Source organism: Hippocampus comes, unplaced genomic scaffold (genome assembly GCF_001891065.2).
Source record: "Hippocampus comes isolate QL1 unplaced genomic scaffold, H_comes_QL1_v1.1 scaffold205, whole genome shotgun sequence".
Lineage (NCBI taxonomy): Eukaryota > Metazoa > Chordata > Actinopteri > Syngnathiformes > Syngnathidae > Hippocampus > Hippocampus comes.
Genome location: NW_017804874.1, coordinates 534,433 through 555,123, shown reverse-complemented (window position 1 = coordinate 555,123; position 20,691 = coordinate 534,433). Strand labels below are relative to the sequence as shown.

At 42.0% G+C, this 20,691-nt stretch overlaps 1 protein-coding gene across 1 annotated transcript; it reads left to right on the top strand.

Annotated features, from left to right (window-relative positions):
* Positions 1-344: 344 nt before the first annotated feature.
* On the top strand, positions 345-17,814 carry csf1a (colony stimulating factor 1a (macrophage)). Its single transcript, XM_019879284.1, has 5 exons — positions 345-520; positions 7,902-8,015; positions 8,826-8,888; positions 11,234-11,404; positions 17,404-17,814. The coding sequence occupies exons 1-5, from the start codon at positions 488-490 to the stop codon at positions 17,605-17,607; spliced, it is 585 nt and encodes a 194-aa protein (XP_019734843.1). The 5' UTR covers positions 345-487; the 3' UTR covers positions 17,608-17,814.
* The last annotated feature ends 2,877 nt before the right edge of the window (positions 17,815-20,691 follow it).

Genomic DNA, 20,691 nt, shown 5'->3' with positions numbered 1-20,691 from the left:
TGGGTCACATTGTATATGATGTTTATGTTTGAAATCGGAAAGTTGCTATATTATGGGAGGGGGGGGGTTGTTGTTTTTTCTGCTGAGTTCATCCAAAGTTTCTTCTTTTTTAGCAAGCCTCTGAGCAGCATTTTGGGAGCCTGATTGGTCCAATATCAACACAAGTGTGACGTTGCATCAGATGTGAATTTAACACGGGCTACTTCATGTAGAGTACTTTGTCTCATTTGCTGACTTGTCTCATCAGTGAGTGAGGGAGTGAGAAATGTTTCTCATACGATAGAGGCGGTGAGATTGTCTGAACCACCCTCCCACTCATGCGGTCTCTATGGATGGATGGATGTGACAATAAGTAGCAGAGCTCAGTGTCTCTTCAGGTCGTAACACTCAAGCATCTGGACAGAGATTTGAAAGGACTGTACAAGATCCAAGGCCCCACCGTTGGGCAAATGACGCTGAAACTTGCTTGTCTTTTCACCTCAGCCAGATGAACACACACGCGGTAGACTTTGCAACCAAGGTAAGTGTCTCATTTAAAAAAAAAAAAAAAAAAAATCCTGAACATAAAGGGTAAAACAATTTGCATTTTGCTTTATGTGGTTATTTTGAAGCAACGGGACTTTGCTACAGATACATACACATATATATGATATGTACAAACATATGTTGCTAGAAGGATTATGTCATTTTCTGTACAGAATTAGATGTTAACAAAAAGAGTATGCCAAGGGAAGAAATGAGTAAAACTGGAGACTTTTCTTTTGCATTTAATGTCAAATATTTTCACTTGGTGTTCAAGAGGACAACCTGCACAGTATTGCTTGTTAAATCACAAATTCTTATGTGTCCACTCTTCCCAGTTTAGCTCTTTCTCTCTTTTAATACATTTCTCTCATCTGCGACTTGCTTTGGTGAGTCCTTCAGCCTCACATGTTCATTGTGTGCTACTTAACGAGGTAAATAGAAAACTAGAGCCTGGTGGGTGTCACATGACATTTTTACCCCTCAAAATATAGCACATGGGTATATTGTGATCGTTGATTTGGAAAAAAAGATGAGCGTTAGCAAATGTCAACATTCTAAGTGTTAGTTTCTTATTGTGTAACACAGTTTAAGCATTTTATGATTTTATATTATTGTCACTTGTCCAACATATAAAGTACATCGGTATTTTCTATTGATGGATGGACTCAAGACCTTTGAAGGTGTGTGTGAACCACAGTTACTCATGAGATTCAAATGTTGCTAAATACAGAATACTGTACTTTAATCCTTTCAGGGACAGCAGTTACGACAGTGGACACCTTACCACAGGGGTGGCCAACCACTCAGAGACTAAGAGCCAATTTTGTCACTGTGTTTGGGAGTGCGCGCAGACACACGCACACGCACACGCACACATACACACGAGCTGCAGTGGTTACTTACTACTTGGGTTGTATGTATTAATAACATGCTCGTTTTGTTTTCTGTTTACTGAGAATTGTATTCTGACTTGTTCAATAAAGATTATTAAAAAAAAAACTTACTACTTCGGTTAGCTTGCTACATATTTGACCGAAGATCGACTTTTGAAGGGACGCACCTCCCACCTCACGCGGGCGCCCAACCACCACACGTGCACATACACAAGCACACGCACGCACACCGAGATGAGCGACAGCCGGAACGTCACCGAACATGAACGAAATCGAAACACACAAAGTTCCCCCCATTTCCTCATCCCAACACTCGCGCTCTACTTGGGACCAGTCCGCTGGCTCACGGTCGATCGCCATTGACGCATTGGGCAGCCCTGCCTTAAAATCTGAGGTAATTCGCTGACTAGCTTAGCGCTTAGCGCTGTGCACCGTTGTTTGCGCATGAGCGGTGATTCAGTTGTCAAGTGATTGGTTGCCCTGTATGACAATCAAGTAACGGGATTGATGATAGGCTGACGTAGTAACCTCTGTATATTTCGCGCCGTTGTTTGAATGGCAGCGCCACCACAGAGGCGTTTTCGATGCTTGTTATGTGAAAACCCAGGAGCCGCATTGAACCAGCTCTCGAGCCGCGGGTTGGCCACCGATGTCTTATCATGTAGTCATGTTACCGGGTGCATGAAATGGTTAATTATTTTGTGCTGCTTCAGGCATGAGGGTAGGTCCTCCTGTTTGAAATACGTTCGTATTTTTGTTTGGTAACTTTCCACCTCACTAACCTGCCCTTATCTGGCAACAGCACATATTGTATAACAGCATGGCAATATGGCCATAAATAAGATATCCTCTGCATTAGGGTTGTGTGACATGGCTAAAATTTACGATCTCAATGTTTTTACCCAGTATCTCGATAATGATATGCTAAAGGTATTACGCTGTTAAAAAAAAAAAAAAAAAACATCATTCAAAAAGGTTGTGAAAAGTGCAGGGTTTTTTTAGAACTTAATGACAGCCATCAACATTAACAAAGTCAGTGATAAATTAAAAACAATTACATTTATATTGTACTGCAACTCTGATGTAAAGATTGCTAACAATGGTATGTTTATGCTACCACAGAAGTGGCTTGTTTGCGTGCGCGTGTTAACTGCATCAATGTGTGTGTTATGTATCAATTTGTCCATATACGACCGTAGTAAGGCTAGGTGGTTCATAACATGGATGGATGTGTTGTGTGGTTTAAAAAAAACACACACACGACGATGGTTGCGTGTGCATTGATGCATTACATGGCGAAATGAAGTATGTTACATTGTATGACTTTTTATTCATCCACAAGAAGATGGTGGCAGTCAACAACGTTGACAACGTTGCAGCCCGTGTCCAAATGGACGGACCGACGAGGCGCGAGCTGCTCGTACATTTTTACAACGAGCTCTGCTATTTTGTCCACGAGTAATTTTAATTTATAAATATGGTCATGTAATGTTCTAAAACACAAAATATGTGTATCGTCTCTATATACTTGACAGCGAACACGGAGTGGATTTTGCTTGGTTGTAATTTGCGATGTCGTCACGTCGTGCCCCCGCGATTCAAATTTTGCCGCTAACCCAACCCACACACACTGCTGGAGTGTGACGTGGAGTTTTGGCGCATTGCTGAGAATGCCTGTGCTCATCTGCTGTGGTTGTTTATCCTGCTCTTGGGATTTTTCAGTTTTCTCTTTCAACTTCTATTTTGATGTTGCCCTTGACTTGGACTGGCACATTACCAACCACAATGTGAACTTAATTAGCCAAGAGATGTTTGGAATTGTAACTGAAATTCCAACAGGACTGCGGCTTTGTTGTTTGCTGTATGTTTTCTTCTGTGGTTTGTAGTTTATGTCACTTTCTCATGCATGCTTGACACTGAACCTGCTGGATCCGATTTAAATTTATGCCTCACATAAAGCCTGCATCTGCAACCCTGCTTCTATGTGTCGGATCATCTCAGGCACCTCTTTGTAGAATCTCCCTCGACTGCTTGTTTCGGTACCTCTGCTTAGGATCATCACCTGCTGTTCCAGACCTTGTATATCCATTGGTAGAGGATCTGTCGTTATTAATAGGTGTGATTATACTGTATGTCTGAGGAATCAGGCTCAGTAGTTTTCTATTGGAGATAATGGCTTCCTTAAATGAGACTTGTCATTAGCAAAAACAAGATACTTGCAAAATCTCAATGTCATTACGACAATTTGACATTTCGGTACAGATTTTAGCAAGTTGACACATGATTTGCTTTCGCAGGCCACATAAAATGATCTGCCGGTCCAGATCTGGCCCCCGGGCCTTGAATTTGACACCTGTGTTCTAGGCTTTCGTTGTTCTCTATATCATTTTCTAGTCCTGTTCGTATACTTCTTTGTTTTCTATTGTTAGCTTTGTTATTGTTATCCGAAGTCCGTTTGTTTTAGTCATTGATTGTCTTTTCCTTGTCATTTTTAGACGTGTTTTTTTTCTCTTTTTTTTTTTTGCGAGCTCTTTTTGTTAGTAGCATTATCTAGCACTGGGTTGTTCCAGCGATTTGTGTTGCACTTAGTCGGACTCGCGACCTGATTTGTGAGAATAGATTAGATCCGCTCCTTGTCTGCATTTTTGGGATTGACTCCTGTTCCGGATTGGTCCGGAACCTTAGCATGCTAACTCTTCTGTGCAGACTTCTGACTGATTTCTTGGGTGCAACCACCAAAGATGCATGACTCATTGATTTCTGAGGCTGTTCCTGATTCCTGGATTGTGGAGTTTTCATGAGACATGAATTCCATAAAAATCCATTTGTAAAATATGTCACACTTTAATTGTTAAATGAAATTTAGTGGATCCAGAAATTATAGTAATCATCGTGAAGGAGCCATTGATTTTATATTCTTTATTAAATAATTGTAAAAATGAATAAATAGAATCAGAATACTGTCACAAATTGAACGCATGTTTGGAACCAGGGCAAAGTGAGTGAGTGTTGAAGGCAGCCATACGAGGCCACACGCGACCAAATACATGAATTTGAATAATAACAGAGGGCGGCCCGGTGCTCAAGTGGTAAGCGTGCCGACCTCACAGTGCAGAGGTGCAGGGTTAGATTCCAGCTCCGGCCTCCCTGTGTGGAGTTTGCATGTTCTCCCCGTGCCTGCGTGGGTTTTCTCAGGGTACTCCGTTTTTCTCCCACATTCCCAAAATATGCATGGCTGTTTAATGGAACACTCCAATTTGTCCCTAGGTGTGATTGTGAGCGCGACTGGTTGTGCGTCTATATGTGCCCTGCAATTGGCTGGTAACCGGTTCAGGGTGTACCTCTCGCTACTGCCCAAAGTCATGCTCCGGCATGCCCGCGACCCTTGTGAGGAAAAGCAGATTAGAAAATGGATGAATGGGTAATAGTAATAATAATAATAATAATAATAATAATAATAATAATAATATGAAAGTTCACTTTTAGACATCCGTCCCCGAAATGGGAGGGGCACAGTCACCTCAATGAGTGGGCATAGCACCCATGGTGAGGGGTGTGAGAACAGATAGGTTTGAGGACTTTAAGTACTTAAGGCTCCATTGATGTCATCAGGTGCACTTGCGCTCGGTGTAAAAACTGGCGCATCTTAATTTTCATGCAGGGAGAAGTCCAATTTACCATGTTTGGAAATTTGGCTGACGGCATTGCGCCATGCTGGACAGTCCGGCAGGCCGATTGCATGTTATGTATCATGTCCCTGAAGCAGCTGACAATTTGGTGACAGAAAATAGATTTCACCTGAGACCAGGCATGTCCAGCTCCAGGCCTGCAGGGTCGCTGTCCTGCCTGTTTTCCAGCTCTCCCGGCTGCAACACACTTGATTCAAATGATCAACTCATCAGCCAGCTCTGAAGCAGCATTAGAACGAACCTGATTATTCGAATCAGGTATGTTGCTCCTGGGAGTGCTGGAAAACAAGCAGGACAGCGGCCCTTAAGGACCGACTTTGGACACCCCTACCTTAGATCCACTAAAAGCAAGTCTGAGTTGTGGCTAGAGGAGAAGAGGGGAAAATGACATAATTTTACCATATTTTAATCATGTGCAACCAGTGTACTTGGTTTTCATTGTGGCATAATGTTGCAAATGGAGATGTTGACATGACTAAGAGACAATTGGCAAAAGCGTTGTTTTATTGCAAATGATAGACAACACATGAAAAAACAATGAGAAAATCCAATAAGTGGTTTCATGTCTCCTTTATTCTCTCTAGAGTTGGGAATGGTAAATCCTGGAGTTAACCAGAAGTGGTTTCTCAGCCCAGCCATCAACCTCCCTTCGTCCGCACCAATGCATATGCCACATGTTAAATCTGTTATGATCTATTATTAACATTTGGTAATAAGTGGAACCATATGTGTGTGAGGCATGATTATAGAAACTGGTTTCAGTTCACCACCTCATTGTGAAATTTCTTTGTCTCCAAAATTTGTACACACATGGGTTGAAGTCAAGCTTTGGTATATTTGCTGTACCCTTTTACCTTCTCCGTTTTTTTTTTTTTCTGTCACATATTTTTCACGTATGCAGCATCAGGGAGGCTCCTGAACAATCGCGAATGTCTTAATGAGGTGAAGAAATGAATCCAAGCAAGTTGGAATGAGTGACGGAAAATGTGTTATGTGCAGAGCTTGACATGAATTTTTTGCTCATCAGCCGCTGTGGTGAGTAGTTTCGGAGAGTTACTAACCACTAACAATGTTCACTCGCCACAATTTTGTTGTTGGAAAATTATACTGTGTTTAAGATAATTCAAGCTGGCGGCACTGGTTAGCACATCTGCCTCACAGTTCTGAGGCCTTGAGTTCAAATCAGGGCTCCGGCCAACCTCTGGAGTTTACATGATCTCTCCGTGGCTGCGTGGCTTTTCTCTGGGTACTCAACATTCCAAAACCATGCAGGGCATGTAAAGACAAAGGTGTGTATGGTTGTTTGTTTAAACATGCTCTGCGACTGGCTGGAGACCAGTTCGGGGTTTATTAATGAAATATAACTTGTGATCAAATGTCAGACGGTCAACACCATTTTGCAGTGGCTCATTCATTCAAATCAGATCTACGAAGCACAATGACACAAAAGTCTTGTAATGCTTCATATTTCTAAATGTTGCGTTTGACTTCGGCCTGCCTGCATGAGTGTGTTGGTATTTGTGTGCATTTTATTTCATCCAACCATGACTGTGGATGATATGATCAACAACGGTAAATTGGCTATCACTTGTACAGTGGTTTTCTACCTCACGTACTCAAAGCACTTCACATTGTTATCTCGTTTACCTACTGATGCAACTGGGGATTCTTGTTCAAGGACACTTCGACATTTGGGTTGGGAAACGGCCACTCTACCACATGTTGTGTCATTGGGCTGTGCCCAGCCTAGCCCCTTGGTGTCGCCCTGGCCACCAAGTTTTTGCCATCAAACCGCACCTCAAGACCAGCCTCGAGAGAAATATGAAAATTACTTCAAAATGTTTTTCTCCATCGTGAGTCTTTGAGTCATATTTTGTCCGGTAAATCATCTACGACCTACCTACTAAGTGACCCTACCAAGGACATCAGCCCCCAACAACTGTGGATACACACAAGCCTCTCCACTATGGTAAAGTGGCAGCACAAGGAGGCGGCTTTGCTAAATCAGAAATAATTAACATGATCAGTGTCTTGACATAGACGTCATAAGACAGATCTAAAAAACCTCTGAGTTGTGAGGTTTCAGCCGAGTGTGCAAATGCTCGATGTCAGCCCACACATGCATGTGTGATCTTACGGACACCAAGATGCCACCATATGGCCCTGGTTCCAGTCACCGTCCAGCAGAGAAATGTAGGCAAAAAAACAAAATAAAATTTCAGGTTGACAGAGCCCAAAAGAGAATGTGGCAAAAGACCGATGGCTGTGGTCACCTTGTGCAACACCCCGACTACGTTAACTGCTCTGTGCTTAAGTAGCCGCCTGCTCCAAAGTGTGTGTTTGCTGTGTCCGCAACTATGAAGAGGTCAAATGAAGAGGTCAAATTTCCTGTATGAGGGTGTAAATGCAAGCAAATGTGATTCTTAAATATGAATAGTAACATACTGAACAATTGAAGCTAATGAGGACAAATTTGTCACAGAAGTGTGTATCAAGTTGCCCTTTACATGAAACAAATCCCCCAAATTAGCTATGATGTGTAAATAAGTTGGCGATCCCTGTTTTTTATAGTAGCTATGATGTGTAAATAAGTTGGCGATCCCTGTTCTTTGTTTTTTATACTGTCTGACAGTCCAATATTAAACCTGCCTTTTTGACCAGCTTGTTCAGTCTTCGGTTTCTCTGGAAGCCTGCCTTGTGCAATCATAATCGTGCGACAACAATAACAATGTACGCAGTTATATTTTGAGAGACTGCTTGTATTTTACTCATCGTTTGTCCTTTACTCCTTTAGGCTTGGCATCTATGCTTCTTTCCCATCCTGTGCTTTCACCTCATAATGGGTGGTGTTCCTGGTCCATGCCGACACTCGGTAACACAGGAGCACCTTAGGATCCTCAATCGCCTGGTGAGAATTATCCCATACTGTAATATGAAAGACTTTCATTAGGCCAATCCGAGACAAGAAGAAGAACAATGGAAAGACATCTTAAAATAGTATTACATACAGTACTTGGTACATTGTAAAATACAAAACTGTTTTGTTCATCAGTGCTGACAAAGTAGGGCATGTACCTTTGTTGTCAGTGATGAGCTGGAAACTATTATCAGGTTGCTTTACTGACAGTTCTTTCAAGACAAAGCAGAATTTATTTATTCATATACAGAGATGGGCATTTCGTCAGTACTGAAGATCTCGTCAGTGCGTCACGTCGGACGCCCATTTTTCTGACGAATAGCGACAAATTTAAAAAGAAAATGGCAAACTAAACACTGACGGAAGTGGATTTTTGTCCATCAGTGTAATCATCACTCAACGATTCAAATAGAGACGGAGCCCTGTCTGTCACTGACGGACGCCCATTTTCTGACAACTGACGGAAACACGCCCCCGCCTGTCCTGTGTGTGTTTGTTCGCAAATTGTTCATAGTCATAATCAATGTGCAGGTCACAAATTTCCCACAACGGCGTTTTGGGTTGTTTTTGGCGAGCTTGTATAAGGCAATTGCTTGAAATAATGACAGATGACAGACAGGTGTCCAGGCTGCTGAAGAATGACTGACCGGCAACATTTTGTAAATTGCCACCTCTGTTCATATAAACCTGCCTCAAATGCAGTGGAAAAAAAATGCATCGATTAAGTGATAATGAGGTTTGTGAAATGATTTGCAGATTGAGTTTGTAGAAGAACACTAACATCCATTTTTCCCTTTACAGATTGACAATCAGTTGGACCATGGGTGTTTTATAATTTATCAGTTTACTGAACGTTTGAATTTGGTAAGTGGACATTATCCATTAAACTTTCCTGAGTTCTGAGCAGAAATTGCATTAATTTCCATACCAAATCAGGTGACGTGTTATGAGACAAAATCTTTGTAAAGTACCACCGTGTGGCCAATTTGCATTAAATGTTCACACACTTCAAAAGTATGTGCACTCTGGTGGCAACAGATGCAAAATTGGTGGAGACCACTGTATTTAAAAGAGGGTTTTCCACCTTTGTTAGCTTTAGTGATGTGCACCATAAGAAATTTGTGACATCACTGCAAGTATAAAATGAAGTATGAAGTGACAGAATTGGAAGTGCTAGTGGAAGTTAAACAAAAGTTATTGCCCTGATAATTAGTGGCTAGGCAGCAACGGCAAAAAAAAGAAAAAAAAACTTTCTTTAATTTACCTTGCCTTTAGTGCCTGCGATTGCATAGCATTGCGTATAACAAGTCGGGCCGCACACCCGATAAACAGTTCTGGGGGAAGCCAGCACCAACTGTCACAATGCGGTGAAATGACCCAGAAACAGTGAAATACAGTGTTGAGAATGGTTTTGTCATAAGTGGTATCACATGCCTCCCTCTTATGACTGGCTCCGATTCAGTCCTAATATTATCCAGAAGCTCCAAACCTGCTTTGGTGAATAGACAGTACATCTGATTTGTTTTCATCATTTTCTTAACCTCACAACAAAGACCCTGCTCAAAGTGCTACATTTCTGTGTGAATGACCTCACTCCGACTGCACAGTTTGTTGAGCGAGGCAATATACTGTATTTTAATTTTTTTTTTTTGCGTCACGCGAGACATGTTGAAAATCTAACTGAATTCAGTGAGTTGTGATCAAGCAAATTCATCCACATCAATACTTTGACTTCAATATGATGTGATAGTCTATCTAATGTTGTTAAATGGATCAAGCAAATTCATCCACATCAATACTTTGACTTAAATATGATGTGATAGTCTATCTAATGTTAAATTATAAGTCACCAGATTCTGCCTCTGCTTAGGTCAAAACAACAAGATGACATACTGTATTTTTCGGACTATAAATCGTTCCAGCCATAAAATGCATAATAAAGAAGGGGGAAAAAACATATAAGTCGCACTGGAGTATAAGTGGCATTTTGAGGGGAAATTTATTGGATAAAATCCAACACTAAGAACAGACATGTCTTCTTGAAAGGCAAAGAAAAATAAAAATAGAGAACAACAGGCTGAATAAGTGTACAATATGCTAACATTACATGACGCATAAACAGAGAACGGAGAACGTGCCTGGTATGTTCACGTAACATTATGAGTTATGTAGTTTGGATTTCTATGTAGCATAAAGAACATGCTAACAAGTTTACCAAACCATCAGTGTCACTCCAAATCACTAAATCCAATGAAATCTTCACCCTTGGTGTCACTTTTAAACAACTCCGCCAGCTCAGGAGGTAGAATATGCAGCGCTTAATTATCCCGCTCCAAGTGGAAAACTGAAAAACTTTGGTTTCAAAGGCAGATTGTACTGTGCAGAGCATTAAACGGTTCTTGGTTTTACTGAACACGGTCCCATCCCTACAACATTAACATGTAAATGGTGGCAACCAAAAATGCTATTTCACAATTAATTAAAGATGAACAAAACAGTAATTGCTCTTAAAAAAAGCAATTTCAAAACTCGTAGGACATATTGCAGTGGGGTTAACAACAAAATGTCTGATAAAATTTGTGTATGTAGCAACAATGAGATCCCAGAGTTTGCATGGTCTCCTGTTAAATTTTCCATAATATTAGCAGCCTGACATTAAAAACCGGTGAAACCATCAGCATTCCTTTTGCACAAATATTTGGAACATAGCAATTTATAGCTAAAGAAAATAAATGACGACAACTAGGTGATTGCATAGTGCGCTGTAGGTAGGCAGAGGGGACTGTTTGCTTCACCTCAAACTTTTTATCTGTGGTTTTATGCAATCAGCAAAAGAAAAAATGAAATGCACAAGCATCTTGATGGGTGGGCTTGGCCCGCCTATGGATCGCTCCTGCACCTGAAAAAAAACAATTTTGCCGATGCATCATGGACATTATTGGATTCAGATATACAATCAGTGCAAAGCACAGAGCATGTAACTAAATTTATTATTCTTATTGGAGAGTCTCACCTGATCACACATCACTGTAGAACGTATGACTAAGCTCCAAAACTAAACAAAAATACTGTAGTGGCAGATAAATTGCAATGACGAGTTGATTTTTCTGTTTCATTGTATTGGTCTTCAGTTCAGATATCCTGCCAAAATGTTTTCCAAGTGCCTTGATCTTTTTTTGTGGTGCTTATTTGTTCATCGTGTGTTACAGAGTAAAGTTTGTTATGTCAAAGCAGCCCTTCCACAAGTACTTGAGCTTCTAAGAACACAATTCCGTTACGGCAGAAATTCAGACAACAGAAGATATGTCAACACCCTGGAAAAAGCAATCTACCATCTTTACTCCCAAGGATGTATCTCGGAAATAAATGAAGAGCTTGAGGTAAGAATTTCATACAAGCAGATTTTTAATTCCAGTGACGAATTTTTTTTTTTTTTTAAAAACTGAAAAAAACCCCGGACGTACACAAACTTAGATATTTACTTGGCACGAATTATCTGCAATTTTAACAAATTGGCCCAGATGTTATTCAATCACAATGTCTGCACTTGTAATCCAAATAGCTTGCAGATATGTCATAAATGGTGGAAATATGTTGTAACAATGGTGGCCCAGTTCGCGCGTCGACCTCACAATGCAGAGATCGTGGGTTCGATCTCAGCTCTGGCCTCCCTATGTGGAGTTTGCGTGTTCTCCCAGTGCCTGCGTGGGTTTTCTCCGGGTACTCCGGTTTCCTCCCAAAAACATGCATGGCAAGGCTGGATGAACCCTCTCAATCATAGGTGCCCAACCAGTCGACCGTGGTCGAATCCCAAAGCGACCGTGAGGTGTGTTGGAAAAAAAAAACAAAAAAAAAAATTGTTTTTTTTTGACATGACAGGAAGTCGGTGTTGCTAAACTTAGCGACTTTGACGCTATATTTAGTGAGTATTCAGATCCTCTCGAGCGACTCTTTTTCAAAAAAGTGACTCGTAACAATCTAGCGACTTTTTCTGGTGTTATTGGAGCCTTTTGGAGTCTGTGTGGTGAAAGCATGTTGTTCTCAATGAGCAGCGCCGGGAGGTCTTGTGGCCCCTCCCCCAAATGAAGCCGCTGCTGGCTCACACACTGATGACATCATTGAGCGACGTTTAGGACAGCCATTAACTACTTTCCTTATCGATGAGTTGGAAACGCTGCTGGAAGTTGACCGCTGTTAACCATAGCGAGCAGCGAGCGATGACAGCGGTTTTCACCCCGAAACCTCAACATGGCTGAGAGCAGGGGTGGCCAACCCGCGGCTCTTTGGCTGGTTCAGTGCGGCTCCCGGGCTTTCACACGACAATTGTCGAAAAAGCCTCGGCGATGGCGCTGCCATTTAAACGACGGTGCTTAATGCAGAACGTACCACGTCAGCCTATCATCAATCCCCGTGCCGCGAGAGGGGTGGGGGAAAAGGAGGCGGGGGGGGGGGATTTGTGTGTTTGTGTCTTTAGCTTTTGTTCATGTTTTGCCCGTTCTGGCTGTTGCTCATCGTGGCGTGCGTGCATTTGTGCGCGAGTGCATGGTTGGGCACCCGCGTGCTTGCAAGCGTGTGTGTGTGCGTGTCTGTATGTGTGGGGGTGATTTGTGTGTGTGTGTGTGCGTGCGCGCGCGCGCGTGTTCCCTCACATCCAAGCAGAACTACAACGTCAAGGGAAAGGTGTGGAACAGCTTGACAGTGCACGTTATGAGGAGCATGTTCAGAGCATCTCGTCAGAGTTTGAGAGGCGTATTACTGACTTTGCATCCATCAAGCCTATAGTCAGCGATATGTGTTATCCATTTGGTGCAAATATTGACGTTGGTGACATTGCCGCCAAAGTCAAATCACTTTTCGACTTTGAAAGCCCCAGTCTTAGAGTCTCAATTGTCCCTAGGTGTGAGTGTGCGCTGCGATTGGCTGGCAACCGGTTCAGGGTGTCCCCCGCCTGCTGCCCGAAGCAGCTGGGACAGGCTCCAGCACGCCCCGCGACCCTTGTGAGGATAAAGCGGTTCAGAAAATGGACGGATGGAAGTTGTAACAATATACCACTGACACGCCTTGCCCTCCAAGGAGGTTCAAATACAGGTCATTCAAATAAAAGCAATATGACCCTGAAGAAAACGCATTAATGAGTCAGTGCACAATTACTGTACATCAGCGGTGCCCAAACTTTTTGGACCGAAGATCGATTTTTTGATCAACCAACCTCCCGCGATCGACCCGTTATCGCGTGCGCGCACGTACATACACATGCATGCCATGATGAGCAATAGCCTGACACGGAGGCATCCGACGCACTTTTGCTATCGTAGCTCACGCGTACCGTTTGAAAATGCTTCCCTGTGCCCTCCAGATTCCTATTCTTTGCCTGTGCCCTCGGTGAATTGTACACAAAACAAACTCTGAATGAGAATAATGATAACGATAAAAGATATAGGGCAACAGCTCTGATCACAAGCTGAAATTGCAGACTGCTGAGCGCTAACAACTTCCGGTGACGCAGGTCACGTGCCACCGTAGGTTAAAGATTTACCTGCTTTATTTGATTTTATTTTTTTAATACTTTTTGTGAAAATGAGACTGATAGGATGATTAGGGTGCAGTGTACATGAACACAAAATATTTATATATGACTAACATGCACAAAGACACACAAATGGTTGTTGGGTTTTTTTCTCCTCTACACCCCTCGCGATCGACTTGGGATCAGTCCGCGATCTACCGGTCGATTGCGATTGACGTAATGGGCACCCCTGCTGTACATACATGATTTAGTGATTTATTGCCTAGCATTTTAAAGTTTTGATTTTACTAAGCTACAGGCAAGCCTTTCCCAAATTGTATATGAATAAATATGAATTGATAGGTGTATCATAAAGAAATAATGACGATTAGATTTTCTGCACTATAAGGCGCTTTGGATTATAAGGCACATCTTCAATGAATGGCCTATTTTAAGAATGTTTTCATATATAGGGCGCATTGTATTATAAGGCGCATAGAATAGAAGCTACAGTCGTGCCTGAGGTTGGACTATATATCCACAAATGGAACTACGTTGAAGGGAATACAATACAATACAGCTTTATTTATTGAGAGCCTTCACCACCACTGCAATGTAACAAAGCGCTTTACAGAACTTTTAAAATACCATATCCAAGAAATCAGAATATTGATCCATATGTAGCTCCCTCAGGATGTAGCATGAAGCACGACAATAAGTCCATAAAAATACAGCGTTTATTCCTCGGAAAGCCGTGAGAACTGGTCCTGAACACGGACATGAAACATAAATACAAATGGCATTACAAAACAATAAATGAAAGACAAACATTATGAAGACAATTCAACAAAAAGGCCAACGAACCTCGTGGGGCTAAATATCCTTGCAAGCCTTGCTTTTCTCCTTCTTCCTTCATTTAGTCAGTAGTTAACTCAGCTTTTGGTTTTATCTTCATTTCAGAATGGCTGCGCAGAGCTCACAAAGTAGTTGTCTGTTTGAGTATGTGTTGCGAATGCAATTAGTGTCGGGCAGAACCCTTTTACTTTACAATTGGTGCCTGCTAATAATCACCACTAGATGACATAGAAACACTAACAGGGAAACAACTCAATGGTGACTATAAAAACATTGTAAGTACCGTATATAAGGCACATCGGATAATAAGGGTGCAGAGTCGGGAATTTTGGGAAAATGTAATGCTTTTAGGTGCGCCTTATAGTGCGGAAAATGCGTTAAGTTGAACTCGATTGACGGAATACTATCTTCCCCAAATAAGAAAGTCTTTCATAAGACAACCAAACCTCTTGACACAGCAACCAAGCACTCTCCCATCATTTTACTGAGCGATAGGAGTGGGAGAAAAAGCAAACCTCAGCCTACGTTGTGTTGTCCCTCTGGGTCATTCCATGGTTGATTACATGGTCCATAATTGTAGCTCGCACTCTTTTGCCTCCCTCCTTTGTACTCCACACTGACAGCTTACCTAAGGCTTATTCATAGTTTTCAAGCTGATTTCAAAATGAACTCATTATCTACAGCAGTGTTCTCCTTTGACCAAGTGGCTGGACAGTTGGCAGAATAGTGTAAATAATAGCCAAAAACGTGTTGAGGTTTGCAAGGAGTGTGCGGATCATTTGGAATTTGAGTGTCAAGCAATGAGTTGTGTTTCCAGTTCTGCAAAAAAGAAAAAAAGAGTGCTGTGTTGCAAACAAAAGCAATCCGATATTGATACTGACTTTGGATCTCACACCTTCAAAGTAGCCTGTGGATGAGATGAAGGTGAGTCGCACAAGTCACTGGCAATAATTTTCGGACCCACAGCACAAGTGACTGTAATCTTAGCACGTTGAAAGTGCGCGAAAAAGGCGCGTAAAGAAATTGATTTCACCACGAATGGAAGGAAAATGCAACTTATTTCTTGACGGCCGAAGATATAATGGCTATTTGTATACTTATGTTTCATATTTTCGATGATGTCATCTTTTTTAAAATCTTTTTACCTGCCTGAACATCAACCTGATTTCACCCCTGCTCTCTCTCGGTGCGATTTGGGGAAATGCAATAACTCCTTCAAATAATTTTGTGCTCCTTATAAAAGGGGACTATAATTGCTTAAATTTGAATTAATTCACACATATTTTGTAGAACTTGGCATCATGTTGAGCAGGTTTTCATATCTGTTTGAAAATTGTTTGTATTGTGTGTGCGTGTTTTTAGGAAAGTCCATCCAGGTTAACAAAGGAGGCAGAAAGCTCACCAAAGGCTGCAGCTGTAACAAAGCGCTTTACAGAACTTTTAAAATACCATATCCAAGAAATCAGAATATTGATCCATATGTAGCTCCCTCAGGATGTAGCATGAAGTATGACACAAAGTCCATAAAAATACAGGGTTTATTCCTCGGAAAGCCGTGAGAACTGGTCCTGAACACGGACATGAAACATAAATACAAATGGCATTACAAAACAATAAATGAAAGACAAACATTATGAAGACAATTCAACAAAAAGGCCAACGAACCTCGTGGGGCTAAATATCCTTGCAAGCCTTGCTTTTCTCCTTCTTCCTTCATTTAGTCAGTAGTTAACTCAGCTTTTGGTTTTATCTTCATTTCAGAATGGCTGCGCAGAGCTCACAAAGTAGTTGTCTGTTTGAGTATGTGTTGCGAATGCAATTAGTGTCGGGCAGAACCCTTTTACTTTACAATTGGTTCCTGCTAATAATCACCACTAGATGACATAGAAACACTAACAGGGAAACAACTCAATGGTGACTATAAAAACATTGTAAGTACCGTATATAAGGCACATCGGATAATAAGGGTGCAGAGTCGGGAATTTTGGGAAAATGTAATGCTTTTAGGTGCGCCTTATAGTGCGGAAAATGCGTTAAGTTGAACTCGATTGACGGAATACTATCTTCCCCAAATAAGAAAGTCTTTCATAAGACAACCAAACCTCTTGACACAGCAACCAAGCACTCTCCCATCATTTTACTGAGCGATAGGAGTGGGAGAAAAAGCAAACCTCAGCCTACGTTGTGTTGTCCCTCTGGGTCATTCCATGGTTGATTACATGGTCCATAATTGTAGCTCGCACTCTTTTGCCTCCCTCCTTTGTACTCCACACTGACAGCTTACCTAAGGCTTATTCATAGTTTTCAAGCTGATTTCAAAATGAACTCATTATCTACAGCAGTGTTCTCCTTTGACCAAGTGGCTGGACAGTTGGCAGAATAGTGTAAATAATAGCCAAAAACGTGTTGAGGTTTGCAAGGAGTGTGCGGATCATTTGGAATTTGAGTGTCAAGCAATGAGTTGTATTTCCAGTTCTGCAAAAAAGAAAAAAAGAGTGCTGTGTTGCAAACAAAAGCAATCCGATATTGATACTGACTTTGGATCTCACACCTTCAAAGTAGCCTGTGGATGAGATGAAGGTGAGTCGCACAAGTCACTGGCAATAATTTTCGGACCCACAGCACAAGTGACTGTAATCTTAGCACGTTGAAAGTGCGCGAAAAAGGCGCGTAAAGAAATTGATTTCACCACGAATGGAAGGAAAATGCAACTTATTTCTTGACGGCCGAAGATATAATGGCTATTTGTATACTTATGTTTCATATTTTCGATGATGTCATCTTTTTTAAAATCTTTTTACCTGCCTGAACATCAACCTGATTTCACCCCTGCTCTCTCTCGGTGCGATTTGGGGAAATGCAATAACTCCTTCAAATAATTTTGTACTCCTTATAAAAGGGAACTATAATTGCTTAAATTTGAATTAATTCACACATATTTTGTAGAACTTGGCATCATGTTGAGCAGGTTTTCATATCTGTTTGAAAATTGTTTGTATTGTGTGTGCGTGTTTTTAGGAAAGTCCATCCAGGTTAACAAAGGAGGCAGAAAGCTCACCAAAGGAAGCTCTGAAAAAAGCTCGACAAGTGATCCAGATGTATATGAGACTGATGACATTCAGCACTCATCCTGTGGACTGGAATTGTCAATCTGAATATTCTGTCGGAGATCATTTAAATCGCACTCAAATTGCATTTACCAGCACCACAGGTAAAGATTGAAACATTGTGACAGGTAATACAAATGTAGTACAGCGGTACGTCTAAGTTTGCCCATGAACTGTTCAATGCTGTTGGTCGAATTCCTATTTAGTCAACTTTCAAGATAAAATGTACTATTAGGATCAATTTTATTCTGAATAAAGAATGTGCCCAATCTATGACCATAATTTAACCTTTATTGACGTCACAGATGGTGGACCGTGGTTAGCGCGTCTGCCTCACAGTGCAGAGATCGTGGGTTCGATTGTGGCTCCAACCTTCCTCTGTGAAGTTTGCATGTTCTCCCTTTGCCCGTGTGGGTTTTCTCAGGGTACTCCGGTTACCTCTCACATTCCAAAAAACATGCATGGCAGGCTGGTTGAACACTCTAAATTGTCCCTCGGTGTGAGTATGTGTGTGAATGGTTGTTCATCTATATGTGCCCTGCGATTGACTGGCAACCAATTCAGGGTGTCCCCCGGCTACTGCCTAAGGACAGTTGGGATAGGCTCCAGCACACCCCGCTGGTGATCCGCTTATGAGGATAAGCGGATCAGAAAATGGATGGATATCTTCACAGGCAATGTTTCATATAACATTGAGATTAATCTCATCCATCCATCCATCCATTTTCCGATCCGCTATTTCCTCACAAGGGTCGCGGGGGCATGCTGGAGCCTATCCCAGCTGTCTTTGGGCAGTAGGCGGGGGACACCCTGAACTGGTTGCCAGCCAATCGCAGGGCACACAGAGACAAACAACCATCCATGCTCACATTTCACACCAAGTGACAATTTAGAGTGTTCAATCAGCCTGCCATGCATGTTTTTTGGAATGTGGGAGGTAAGCGGAGTACCCTGAAAAAACCCACACGGGCACAAGGAGAACATGCAAACTTCACACAGGAAGGCTGGAGCCACAATCGAACCCACGATCTCTGCACTGTGAGGCCGACGCGCTAAACAGTTGACTATCGGGCCACCATTGAGACTAATATTCACATTATTCATTCTCTTGCATAAGTAAAATCAAATTTGACTGTCTGTAATTCATTCATTTAAACACTCTCAAAAATGTAATTATGAATCAGTAGGGGTTCACTTTACACACGACAATGACAGTGACATGAATGTGGCAGATCGGCAAGTGAGCAAGCTAGAATCTACATGATACCTCCGACTTCGCAGTAACTTCCAGTGGGGATATCTTTTCTCACCTCTCTCATCCATTCAGAACATGTCCAACAAAAAGGGCAAAAATACTTATAATTAATCATTTGATGATTTTCAAACTACTGAACACAAAAATCGAAAATGACTTTGACGTGTGCAAACTTTGAGGTACCACTGTGTAATTAAACTGCTACATAATCAAGTGGTGTTCATTATTTTGTCATTCATTTTTCTGTGGTTTCAAAATATAAGGAATGTTCCGGTCACGGTTTTAAGGTGTCAAGACAGATACCGATAAGATGGATTCGGTGTAAAAATATCAATTTTAGAACTACTGACTTTTCTTCCATCCATCCATTTTCCGCCGCTTATCCGGGGTCGGGTCTCGGGGGCCAGCAGCTTTAGCAGAGAAGCCCAGACTTCCCCCTCCCCAGCCACTTCTTCCAGCTCTTCCCGGAGAATCCCGAGGCGTTCCCATGCCAGCTGGGAGGCATAGTCTCTCCAGCATGTCCTGGGTCGTCCCCAGGGCCTCCTGCCGGTAGGACATGCCCGGAACGCCTCACCAGGGAGGCGTCCAGGAGGCATCCTAATCAGATGCCCGAGCCACCTTATCTGGCTCCTCTCTACGCGGAGGAGAAGCGGCTCGACTCTGAGCCCCTCCCAGATGACCAAGCTTCTCACCTTATCTCTAATGGAGACCCCCGGACACCCTGCGGAGAAAACTCATTTCGGCCGCTTGTATCCGGGATCACGTTCTTTCTGTCATGACCCATAACTCGTGACCATAGATGAGGGTTGGGATGTAGATCGACTGGTAAATTGAGAGATTTGCCCTTTGGCTTAGCTCCTGCTTCACCACGACAGACCGATACAAAGTCCGCATCACAGCAGACGCTGCACCGATCCGCCTGTCGATTTCTCGCTCCCTCGCTGACTTCTTTAATAATAATAATCATAATAATATTTTTTCAAAAGGAGGGCACTGCATCAAATTAACAGTGCAGAAAATGCACAAACAAATGACGATTCAATTTTTGGTCTGTAACATGTCATAAAATCTGGAAGAAAGTGGATCATTATTGTCCCGATAGCAAAAGCAGCTTTTTGCAAATGTCCTATTGAGATTAAACACCAAGATAATCACTAATCACGTTTACATTGAACCTTGTATTCCATTTCGAATGCAACCAAATTCCCAAATGAAATGAACATACTTCATGTCACACATCACAGGGCAAATCAGTACTGTATGTGATTTTATTTGGGTACAAAGGGGTGGCATATTTTTTTGTTATCAATCCTTCTGGAGTAGGAGTATGAAATTATGATTTTAATTATTAATTTCATTCATAATAACTGCAATAAAAAAGTAACATGTAGGAATATTTATAATTTAACATGTTTTGACTGTAGTTTCTCTGTCTGAACACTGGGTGGCACCCACGTGAACTTGAAGAAGTAGAACTTGGACGTGACGTCACTTAATGCAGGGGTCCCCAACCTTTTTTGCCCCACGGACCGGTTTATGTCAGACAATATTTTCAGGGACCGGCATTTAAGGTGTGGCGGAAATAATACAACAAAATAATATGGTATGAACTGCATGAAAACTGTGGTGTTTTCGAAATATAATAATAAACACAAGGAGCGTCTAATCTGGCCGCAACACTCTGATCGCTATGGTAATGTTTAATGCCTTCAAAATACGATACAACGCAAATTCAAAGTGCATGAAAATGATGACTCACCACAGCCCCGAGCTTGATTTTCTGCAACCAGACGGTCCCATCTCGGGGTAATAGGAGACAATGACACCTCAAGTGTGTGTTTTACGTCAAGTCTACTTCGTAATTTTGTTTTAGTCGCCATTGCTGCAGAAAAGCCCCGCCTCACACAGGGAGCATGTCGGAAATAGCAACAGTGCTACTGTGGC

Bases quoted from the DNA above. Each gene is read 5' to 3' on its own strand.
- csf1a (XM_019879284.1), top strand. From the start codon at position 488: ATGAACACACACGCGGTAGACTTTGCAACCAAG. The intron at 8,016-8,825 runs GTGAGAATTATC...TTCCCTTTACAG, and splicing joins TTAGGATCCTCAATCGCCTG to ATTGACAATCAGTTGGACCA. The intron at 8,889-11,233 runs GTAAGTGGACAT...CGTGTGTTACAG, and splicing joins TTACTGAACGTTTGAATTTG to AGTAAAGTTTGTTATGTCAA.